This window comes from Condylura cristata, unplaced genomic scaffold (assembly GCF_000260355.1).
Source record: "Condylura cristata isolate star-nosed mole 26May11 unplaced genomic scaffold, ConCri1.0 scaffold00011, whole genome shotgun sequence".
NCBI lineage: Eukaryota > Metazoa > Chordata > Mammalia > Eulipotyphla > Talpidae > Condylura > Condylura cristata.
The window spans coordinates 22,262,526-22,274,835 of record NW_004567112.1 but is presented as its reverse complement, the minus strand read 5'-3'; the positions used below and the strand labels follow the sequence as shown (position 1 = coordinate 22,274,835).

Here is a 12,310-nt window from a genome sequence, read left to right as displayed (position 1 = left end):
TTTAATCTAAAATCTGTACTCTCCTTGGAAAAGTGTCAATAAGAAAGTGGAGGGAAAAACCTTCATCCTTCAAAGACAGGCACGGGGCTTGCAAGGTCTCCAGGGCACCACAGGGGTACTGAAGGCACAGCCATGCCTGTAAATGAGTATACACCCTCCTAACCTCCAGCCACATGAGAAGGCCACAGGACCTGCAGCGTCCCTCCCTCTCTTTGCAAGGGCAGAAAGGAGTCTAGTGTGCTTTAGGAAAGATGACTCCAAACCACTGGCTAGCATAGTTGGATCGCAGCAGCGGGAAGGACGTCTCCGGGGCACTATGGGCTCTGCAGCCCGACCTAGAAGGGGGTGGGCGCCCCGCTACGCAGGAGGCTGCGGGATCTGAAGGTAAGAGGCCAGGGGAGGACTAGCGCATTCCCCTGGGACGAGGGGCGGGGGTGTGGAGAGCCGCGCACGCATGCGCCTCGCAGCCGCCGCGGGCCGGAAGAACCCGGCAGCGGAGCCGCTGCTGCGGGCGCCAGACGCCCGGCGGCCACCGGGAGAGCGCTGGCCGCGCCATGCGGCCCCTGGACAGCGCCGGGGCCGCCGAGCCGCAGGAACCAGAGCTGCCGCTGACGGACGGTGAGCCCTCGGGCGCACCGGAGGAGCCGGCGGCAGCCGAGGCAGGGGGGACTGCTGCCCCCACTAGGTGCTGGCTGTGCCGCTCCTCGCCGTGCGGTTCGTGCGCGCAGCAGGGTGAGTGCGGGGTGCGGACCCGAGAGCGGGTCTCGCCCCAGGGGGGCCGGGAGGGTGCCAGTGCTTGGTGTCCAGCCACCGTGGGCTGGGGACTCAGTGCAGATCGCGCTCCCCAAACCCACCCTGTCCGAAGCTCGGGAAAATCCTGCCGCTGTCACCTGGGGGGGTTGCAAAGCCGAAGCCAAATACGCCCCCGCTGGCGCACACACAGGAGAAAGTTTCTGTGTTTGGAGCCTTTCTAGAATTCTAAAATGGTTCATGTAATTAAAGTGTTATGGTAGGACCGTGGAGTCAGATTACTGTCAGTGCACCCAGTCTGAGGTTGGGGTGTGGGGGGGGGGGGTTGGGGTATGTTCAGCTAGAGAGGCCATTCTCAAGCCTGTTGAGGCTGGGAGGACGCCAACCATGACAACTGAGGCCGGTGATAAACAGTGTTCCTCAAAGAGGAAGCTAAAAGGCAAGAACTCTAGAAAATGTTTGGTCCAGAGGCTTAGAATCTTGTGAAGTCAGAATGGAGATGGGCCACAGGTTCCTAACCATTTTTGGGTTATGAGGACCTTTTAGCAACTAAGGCACAATTTTTATACATTAAGAGGTTCCAGGAATCATTCCCAAGGAACCCGATGTGAAAACCCATGGGTCTTTTTCAACCTAGTTTTTTGATAAATAAGGAGAGATGCCCAGGTGAAGGTGAGGATATGTGTTAATAGGGGGGAGAGGGGTGTTGAGGGGGTATACTGGGGATGGTTTCCCCAAGTCCTGGCCTGTGTGAGCAAAACACTGGTGCACAGGTCTGGGCAACATCAGAGTTAGGATACCAGCTTGCCAGAGACCCATCTCAGGGCTCTTCTACTGATTAGAGAGTGCTGCTTTAGCAGGCGTATTCCTGCTTGAATTCCACCACCCACCTGGAACTGTTTCCTGGGAAGGAGAGTAGGCAGATCTCCTTTCAAGACAAAGTTATATGCACCTCTGGTCACCTCCCCTAAGTTGTGATCGGGATGCCTATACCTCATACTCCACCCTACTTTTCCCTTCTCCCTGGATGAACTTTTCCAATTTAGAGACAATCCCAGAGAGGTAATTCTTGCCCCGTTTTTGTCCTAAATCCGCCTTCTTAATACTTTCTGCTTGGGCTGGTGCCTCCACAGCAGGGATTACCCCAAACTGATTTGACCAGATAGGCAACTTCTGAAGAAGTCAGTTTCTCATCTTATTCTATGACTAAATGTCATTCTGGTGGAACACAGAGTTAATCCTCAAAAAACGCTAACATTTCCCCTATTTGTGAACTGAAGGCCAGTATTGTATACATAGGCAGCATGTGACAAAGTGACAAGCCAGTATGAGTAATTGAACGGAAAAAGGATCTAGTGGTGTCTTTTAACTTCAAAGACAGTTAGCAGATAATATTCCAAAGCCAAATTCTAGTCCAAAAAGAAGCCCAAAAGACAGTTACTTGTAAAGTAATTCCAAAAACAAGATTGCCATAGAAAACATTTTAGATAATTGTGTTGTTGTCATTGAAACTTTCTTACAGTATCATTTTAGCCTGAATCTAGCTGGTTATCTCAACAAAGTCTATTTCACACTGAAACTGTTACCCACTTTCTTACATTCCTGGATAACCTTCACAGTATAGCTATCAGAAGATACTTTTTTTTTTTTCAGGGACCGTATAGATCTTAGACTGAAATAAAGAAAAGCTATCTTAGATATGCGCCTTGTCTCCACCTGGAAGGAGTGGGTTTTCTTGAGTAGCAGTGATTCTTAAACAGTGGAGCTTTATACAGTTAAGAAATTCTGTAGCAAGAAGCCCATCTGGGGCAGAGCATGAGAACAGAAGTTTTAAGTTTCTTAGGTGATTCTAATTCCCAACCAGGTTGTGAATCACCAATTTAAAACAAAGAATAGCAAAACCGAGCAATTTTTCCATTTTCTTTTAAGTCGGGAGATTACACTGTAACCACTTACTTAATTTGAATTATTTAGAGTTGCCAAATTATTATTAGATAAGCTTGTAATAGAATAGGAACATGAAAACATATTACATAAGCAAGTATGTATCATGCTGCTTTCTTGTTCATCTCCATTAACAAAAAGAATCAAAATTATTATTTCCTAAGAGATTGAGGTTTGCCTGAAGTAATACAGTCCCCAGACCCTCAATAAATAAGCAAGTTTGGCTAGCCTTACTAATAATTTCATAATCAGGAAGCATGGATTTTAAGTGCTTGTAGGCAAGAAAATATGAGAGTGGTGTATGTTTTAAGGAAAAAGATCATCACAGTCAAGAGTGTGAAATTAAGTTTTAAAAGAGTTAAAATATCATGTTAAGGGGTCCTCCCTGGTGGTGCAGTGGGTTAGGGCACAGCACTGCAAGCTAGTGCAGCTGCTTCAGTGTGAGTTTGATCCCTGGCCCAGGTGACCCATGTGGCACAGAAGATCTCTCCGGTATGGCCTGCTGCTCCCTTTTGCGTGTACTTCGTCAGTCTGCCTGTTCTGCTCCCCACTGTGTCTCTGGTGAACCCTTTTACCGCCCCTGCACATCTGGCCTGTACCCCAGTTCTGTATGCATAAATAAAATAAATCTTAAAAAAAATATCATGTTGAGATAAAACTTGAGGGAATTTTAAAAGTTTAAATTGGAGAAGACACTTGAAATAAAGACCAAGGAGATGTTTTCTGTCCCTGACCTTCCCTTTCTGTTCTGTTCTAGGGGTGTAGGTTCTATGTATGGGTGGGGTTTCTTTTAAGAAAACTATTTTACTTGGACCTGAATTCTGAAATTTCAGAAGCTCAACTCTAAGGCTAACCACAGCCAAGACATGTATTTTGTGGTGCTCAACTTGGAAGTCTTCTAAGACTTAACTTTTCATGGGCTGAGTGGGTGTGCAGTTTGTTTTTGCAGTAACTAAGGGTATGAGTACAGAACAGAACATGGAATATTCTGGCATCTATAATATATCACCTATTACATGATAGCTTCTAGCTTCAAATCATTCTCTTCAGCTGTGAACCTAGAACAGGAAGATGCTGAGGTCTCTGACCAGAATGGCATCTGTTATATTACAAAGCACAGACTGTAGAAAATCTCACAAAGACTGTTCAGCATCAAAGGGCTAATAGGCAAAGGTATCTGGCTAACATGAGAATCTTGAAATGCATTACTAGTATTTGCATTTTTCAGAGAAGGGCATTAAAAAAAATCATGCAAAACCATTTCATAGCGGAGTAGCGAATGACAAATTCCTGGATTGGAATGACAGTCCTGGTTTTACTGCAAATTGCATGTGTCCACATATCTTTCAGCTCCACCGTGCTCTTAACTTGTAAGGACCAGTAGGGTCCTTATGCCTTACTATCTTCTTTGGTTTTGTGCTAGTTTCAAAATATATACACATTCTCAGTGCCTGGCCTATCTTTTAGGAAGTTCTCTGTTTATTCTGCTCCATTTTGTTCTCTGAGTGAGATAAAAGCAGGGTCTACTTCTGTCTCCATCAACTGAGGCAGGAAGTGGCTGAACACAGCTTCATGTTCATACACTATCATTAATAGGTTGAATACTTTATGACATGGAGAAAGCAAAAATTTGGTTCACATAAAACCACAAAGTTGGCCTCAAATGACAGTTCTAATTTTAAAAAATAAAACCACATCAGGATCAGAGAGGTAAATGACCAGTGGCTGCCGTCAAAGAATTTATGCTCTAACTGAAAGAAAAGTCATAAACCAGAGAAAATTAAAGATTTGATTAATTGTTCAAAATAACAAAACAGAAGCCTCCCTGGATTGTGCCAATTGCCAGTGGTGTCAAACCTGCATCTTTCAATGAGTTTCTCCCATATTCTTTCATTTGGAAAAGAATTCAGGGTCTTCCAAGTACCACATATGAACAAGACAGCTGTGGTCTGAACCCTGGTGTTCACAGGCTTGTAGAAGTCAGGTAATCAAGTAGCCACATAACAGTTATAAATTGTTTTTCCTGAAGAGAACACTCTTCCCTGCAAAGCCCAGTTCACCAGTAAGATAGTATAAAACAAAATCATTTGGAAGCATTTTTCTCTAGCATCTTGGCAAGTGTGTTTTAAAGATTTCTCTTCCTACCTTCATAAACCTTTACTTCTTTTTGACTTATAAACAAAGGATGATTCTTTAATGAGCCAAAGGAAAGACATTTTCAAGGCAAAACTACATTTAAAAAGACTACAGGCTTCAAGTGTTTCCTTCATCAATGCTTCTTCTTGGTGAGAAAAGCGGTTCAGGTCCAGAGAGTGGACCTGCATAGGAGGTAGGACTTGTAACCTGTTTGGCCATTAACACTGTTCCATTTTTCTCAATTTCTTAGTGAAAATGATAAATCATATACTTGGAAATGAGGACTAACCAGAATTTAATCTTTTTCAGAAGCCAAGAAGAAAACACCCTGTCCTGGACTTGGCTTGTTTTACACATTATTGTCTGCCTTCCTTTTCTCAGTGGGCTCTTTATTTGTTAAAAAAGTGCAAGATGTCCATGCTGTAGAAATTAGCGGATTTCGATGTGTGTTCCAAATGCTAGTCATTATCCCTTGCTTAATATACAGAAAGTAAGTATTTCTTAGCCACAAAGTAGAAGATACTAATAAATATTTTGTAAGTCTTTTGGCCCGCCTTAATTGTTTGCTCCACATTATCTGCCTTATCCCACACATAGATTTCCCAATTCTTAAAGTCTTAGGCTCTGATTAATGAAAAAATCACATAGATCCACCCACTGAAGATTCTTATAAACACAAACCACCATGCTCAACAAGGAGAGAAAAAGATTCAGATATTCACCACCCCCCATTGGAGAACAAAATTTTCTTTGTATGTAATGTCCCACCTTGTTTCCTTGGAAGGAAAAAGTAAGTAGCCAAGAGGAAGTAGTAGTGCCTCCCAATGTCCACAGTTTCTTTATATAATAAGGCTGAACTCTCATTAGTATGCTCAGAAGTTTACGGTAATATTTAGGTTTTTCTCCAAGGTGATTTGGAAAGTAAAAGGTAATGTTAAAGAAGGTCTTTTAACACCTTTCCTCAGTTGTGGATTAGAAGGGATGATATTCTTTGTCCTCATGGTGTTGTCAGGGCCAATGAAACTTACAGTTTGGAGTGTTTTGTGTAGAATGTATCAGTACATGAAAACTATTTTTATTTTTCATTCTTACTGTTCTCCCTCCACCCCAGCCACTTTTCCACCTCATGTGGACCCCATCCCTAACCACATGCCAGGTTAAAATTTTATAGGGTATGTGATGGCCTCTACACACCTCTGTGTTAGTAGAACCTGGGGAGAAGAGACTCGTTGGGTCTCTGTTAGCTGCCTGACTTTCTCTTTGGGGGCAAAGATGCATAAACTCTTCTGTTGCTTGCCACCAAAGTCCCCTTTCATCTATAATAATGAGCTGATTCACTTAAAAAAGGTTCACTCTGTATCCCAAGGATTTTTTGGGAAAAGTAAGAAATTCCTGTCTAAGTTTGGAAAAATTACAACATTTTAGGAAATGACTGTGAGACCTTAGAAATGTCTAAGGGTGGCAACAGACCACTGATGTTACCATGATCATCTTCCCTCTTTTATAAGTGAAGCATTGGTAGAGAGAAGACACTAGAAGAATTTTCTTAAATCCTTGACAGTAATCTATTTTAAACCATTTTATGTTTTTCCATTATTGAAAATTCTTAATGTCTCAAAGTATGAACCAAAGGTGAACCCACTTTCATTGCTAACTCCTAAGACCATGGGGCTTGCACGTAGGCCTAGATATGGCCCTAAAAAGGTCCAGCTCTGGCCCAGATCAGTTAGCTATGCTAGCCAGGAATTTAACACTTACCCTCCTTAGTAAATATGCAGTTTGCAAAAATTTGAGTAGTCATTATTATAAATCTGTTCTTTCCCAATGTATTTTATTTCTTTTTCAGTGAGAACATTAAAAGATTATCTCACATTTAATAATTAAAATAAATCTTAACACTAGTTCAGCTTTTACAGAAAAAGTAAAGATAGAAAATTTACATAGCCATGATCAGTAGTAGCTAAATCTTGAAATTTATATTTATTGTAAAGACACATTTTCACTACAGAAAATTTGGGGAAAATAAAGAAGGAAAGTTACTTACTTGTCTGCCTATTGTACAAACACAGTTAACAAACAGTTAACACTTATTATATTTCCCTTTTGTCTTTCTTATAAATATATACATATGTGGGAAATAATATGTATATTACTGAACTATAATTATACTGCTATAGTCCTCTCATTATTGTCAGTAGCTAAACCGAAGACATTTTTTAAAGGTGCATTATATTCCATTATGGGTATCATTTACTATTTCCTTATTTTTCAATACTTGGGAATTCTAAAATGATGTTTAATTCAGACTTATAATTTAAGAGCACAAGCCAATGCCACTGAATATGCATCCTTTACTTGAATTGACAGAACTGGGTTTATAGGCCCCAAAGGTCAGCGACTCCTCCTACTCGTCCGAGGCGTCCTGGGGTCTACGGCCATGATCCTCCTCTACTATGCGTTGCAGTCTACGTCGCTTGCAGACACCACGGTCATCACGTTCAGCAGTCCAGTGTTTACATCTATATTTGCTTGGATATTTCTTAAGGAAAAATACAGCCTGTGGGATGCTCTCTTCACCACATTCGCAATCACAGGAGTGATCCTCATCGTAAGACCGCCATTTTTGTTTGGTTCTAATACTACTGGGATGGAAGAAAACTATTCCGTTCACCTGAAGGGCACGTTCGCAGCCATTGGACATGCAGTGTTCGGTGCCTCGACTCTCATTATACTAAGAAAAATGGGGAAATCTGTGGACTATTTTTTGAGCATTTGGTATTACGTAATACTTGGCCTCATCGAGTGTGTCATTGTCCTCTTTATATTAGGAGAATGGAGTCTGCCGTACTGTGGGTTGGACAGACTATTTCTCATTTTGATTGGGCTGTTTGGTTTGGGGGGTCAGGTGTTTCTCACCAAAGCCATTCAAATAGAAAAAGCCGGACCAGTAGCGATAATGAAGACGATGGACGTGGTCTTTGCTTTCATCTTTCAGATTATTTTCTTTAATGATGTGCCCACGTGGTGGACAGTGGGGGGCGCTCTCTGCGTACTAGCTAGTAGTACTGGAGCAGCCATTCGAAAATGGTGCCAGAGTTCCAAGTGAGGCATCCTCGCCAAAATGCTGTCTTCAAATACACCGTCACCCAGTTCAGAAACCATCACAGACACACACACCTAGAAAGGATGAGTTTACTCCACTGATGATACAGAATGAGGTTCGTAAATTGAGTACCCATTTTGAATATGCTATGTCTTCAGTTAATAGAAATAGCCAGTTGAGTCCAACAATTTTTTTTTTCTTAATCAGCTATTTTTTTGTCCAGGTTTTGGGTTTTTGTTGTTATGGGACTGGCAAGAGGACAACTCATTAGTTGAAAAAAAATTAGGACTATTCTATGTGACTTTTAAAGTGTTTTTTGGTACTGATGGAGTAAAGGTGAGAAAGAAATTCCAGATATTGTTTTAGTTAGTGCAGATGCTAGGGAACTTACTGGTAATAAAGCTGCTATAATTAGTATGTTGATAATTCATTTGAAATGTAATTCCATTTAGGAGGCCAAAGCTAAAACTTAGTATAATAGGTGCCTACTTAATGGTGTTAATAATACAAATGAGGTGGCCTTATTATCAAGGCTTTTATAAATGATTATCATTCTTTTAACTCATTTGTGCCTTTTCATTTTAATGCTGGAATTTTTATATGTAAACTTCAAAGAAAATTTCAAAGCACCAAATTTGGCTAATAGTTTTCTGTTTAGGTGGCATTTTATTAGCAACTATAGCTTTCATTCTATAATTTTAATTGCCCTGTTTTTTGAAACCATACTAAATTTTTCTTAACTTTCTAAGATTTCAGGTCTTCAAATCACAAGAGAAGTCTTGGCATGACTAGCATGCACATTTCCATCCTGAAGTGTTTTCCCCTCACTAAAAATATGACTTCCTATAAATTCTTCTTGAATTTATAGTGTGATGCCAAATAAGATTTTCTCAGGGTTTTATTAGGTTGAACCATATGAAATTGCTGAGATTTTACCTTTTTAACTTACAAACACTGTTGTTTCTTATGGTTTTTCCTAATAGATACCTCTTATACCCTCTAAACCAAATACTTAGAGGACTTTGAAATATATATATACATATATATTTTTTAAATAGCTTTTTAAAGTACAGTAACCTAATTAAAATTATTTTTATAGTCTTTTCCCCTTATAAGTTACATGTAATAATGCTTTATGTTATATGTTAAATGTAAAGACCTGTGCATCATTTGTTGATTGACTTTTGTAGTTTCTTGAAAAAAAAATCAGTTAATTTTTTATATCGGTGTGATATTAAATGTCAGTATTGTACCATTTTACTAGCATAAGAACTCAAAAACACACTTTATATCTGGACTTCATGCCAATACTTTGCATTTAAAGGGAAAATTTAATATTTAGGAAAGCTTGGGAAGTTAAACAGAAAGTAATACAAATGACCCTCTTGTCGTGGTGATTCCTTTACTGGTGAAGCTATAATAACCTCCAACTCTTACTGTGTTAGACCCTCCTATCTAATATTATTTTAAGCCGACAGATTTGAAAGATGATAGGGTTTTTCACCATCTTCTCATCACAGCTCTTCCAAAATAAGAAGGAACTTGGCTTCTGAGGTTTATGCCTGAGTGAGAAAGGATCTTTTCCAATAGTTCCAAGAACGAATGTTTGGTTTGCTGATCTTCCCAAAGGCTTCCCACTTGAAGATTCTTAAATGAAGTCTATGTAGGGGCGTCATCTCTATCATCATCCTAATCCACAATATTAGGGTTGAGAGTTGCAAAAGCATTGTTTTGCAAGTATTTTAGGTAACCATCGAATTGGAGCATTTTAGAGTTCACTGGCTACAAATTCTCTTGCTCTGTAGACAAAGACTCCAGAGAGAAGACCTGACTGAGATGGTTTCCATGGCCTTTCCCCCTCCTTTATTTCCATGACAAAGTATGAAAAGTAAACCACTGAGGAGCTATCTAAGGTAAATTAACTCTCAGGTACCCTTCTCCCAGTTTGTTACTTTATACACTAAGAGAACCTATGGGACCTTGAAAGTTAAATTCTTTTGGCCTATATACTAGTGACATGTTTTATTTCAACAGTGTGGTTTAAGTACTTGAATGTCACAAAATGTTTCTTCCCCCAACTTTTACAGGGTGTGATTCTTAAATGCTTTTTTTAATGTTCAAGGTATATACAAGCATATGTATTGTAACTAGTATGGGGGTGTATATTTTGCAAAAATTGTAGTGTCTATCTTGAGGAGAAAACTATTTTCATAAATTGTTTTATTTTATAACTACTAATAAAATTAATATGAAAAAGTTATGTTTTGATTTTTATGCTATAGCAAATGTTTTATTTAATATAACATTTCGTTTTATCCATGTGCTTGAAGACCACTTTATAAAGGAGACTGAACTCTGTCCATTCAGCTGTGACATCACCTCAAGTTTTGAACTGTTTCTCTGTCCCTTTGATACTGTAATATTAAATTCACTCTCTAAGTCTAAAGGCCCTAATCTGTTGCAGGAGGCTATAGTCTCTTGACCTCCAGAGCTTGGTGTAGCTTACAAGTCTGTACCTTTTGTTCTAATGGCTAATCTGTCACTAAGTCCTGAACTGCCTGTGCTCTTAATGTCTTCTGGACTCCTCCTTTCCTTGTCTTTTTGACTATTATCATTTTGTACAAGACTTGTCACTTAATAAGTAAATTTCATAACAAGATCCTAATTCATTTAACCACGGTAAAATATTCCAATTGAGTTTCTTATACCACTGTGTCAGACCATCTATCTAAAGCCCTACTTTATTGTTACTTAGGTTCCCATGAAACCACATGTCACATTCAAATTATTCCTCTGGCCTTAGTCCCACTTTCTAACCCTATCCCTGCATGTCCCACCATATTCAATTACCAGATCAGTTTTCCCACCAACTCTCATTTACCAAGAGTCATTCCTCTGTTTTCCCTACTCTGTTCTTATCTTCTAAGTCAGCCTCCAAAAGGTCAGCTTAAACTTCTGTTTCTCCCACTGTCTCCAGCTTCTCCCACCTACATTAGTCTACCTTGAAAGAACAAATAAAGCACTGAATTAAGAATCTGAACATCTGGTTGTGGTTTTATCACTTTATAGCTGGGCAACTCACTTAAGGTCCTTAAACTTGTTTTCACCATTTGTTAAATAGAATATTACTTGCCCAACCCATGCTACAAAACACTAAGTCTGAACTGTGGTTAATACTATAGAGTTCAGCACTCACTCTTCAAAATGATGTCTTGTCTGGTCCTAACCTCAAGCATTCTTACCAGGTACTATAGGAACAGTTTTCTACATCATGAACCTCCTTGCTAACACAGAATCGCACTGTGGCCCAGCTCTCACTTCCTGGCTAGTCTGCCATTTAGGGCAACCGAGGGTTTATAGTCCTTAGTCCTTTTATCTTATATCTAGATTGTGTCACCTTTTCAGTTCTGGCTTCAGCTCTGGCTCTCTGTATTATACTTGTCTCTGACTGGGGGGGGATGAGCTTAGTTCTCTGTAAAGAGCGCATTCTCTGCACTCAGCATGACTCTTTAATCCCTTCCTATTCACCTAAGAAGTATATAACTTGAGGGTCTAGTGGGAAGAGAACCAGATGTACCTGATAACACATTGGCCTCTCATTGGTATATAGAACCATGACCAGCATGGGGCACTAGAACCTGGTAATCAGTATCTAGATTGGGCATAAGGAGTTTGGACAGAAGCCGCGCCCCGCCCCCTCCCTAAGCACATGATGGTGCCTTGGGTCCCTTTCAGCATACCTAATATAACTTCCATATTCAATGTAACTTTCATATTCAAGATGTCCTACATGGGACTCTGTGATCCACAAAAAAGACCAGTCCAAGTTTTAACATATTTAGATGCTAGGTTTGGCATGGGACTTGGAAAATCAGTTCACAGAGGACCCATGAACATTGGCACAATTCATCAACTCCTGGAAACTGGTAGTAGGACTTTCTAGCAAGAGGGTAAGGAGCAGACATATCTGGTGTTAAGGGAACACAGCAAATGTGCCACAGAAATCCAATCCACAGAAAGCACTGCCAAGCCCTAAACAAAGTATCTGCCTTTCCACAGTAACATTAAATTATTTTTACTTAGAAAAGAAACTAAAACTTAAACTGAATATGGCCCATGGAGGCTCAGAGCTTCTGGATCTTTGTCTTACTTAGTCCTTGCCAATACAGGAAGATGAAGTGACTGGAAAACTGAAGTTCAGAAAGGTTGACTAGGGTCACCTTCGTTGTAAATTCCAATGCTCTCACTCATAAATGAAGCTGTGATACTTGACTGAAGACTTTGACCTTTCCAATATGCCACGGATAGATGCCTAAAGGTGGGAGTGCTTTTACCAGGGAGAAAATTTTTGATTACTATTTCAATTTGCATGATAAT

General features: G+C 40.3%; 1 protein-coding gene across 1 annotated transcript; it reads left to right on the top strand.

The window, feature by feature from the left end:
- The first annotated feature begins 554 nt into the window (after positions 1–554).
- Positions 555–8,629, top strand: SLC35G1 (solute carrier family 35, member G1). The gene is made up of 3 exons (XM_004680610.2): positions 555–732; positions 5,140–5,320; positions 7,198–8,629. The coding sequence occupies exons 1-3, from the start codon at positions 555–557 to the stop codon at positions 7,934–7,936; spliced, it is 1,098 nt and encodes a 365-aa protein (XP_004680667.1). The 3' UTR covers positions 7,937–8,629.
- The last annotated feature ends 3,681 nt before the right edge of the window (positions 8,630–12,310 follow it).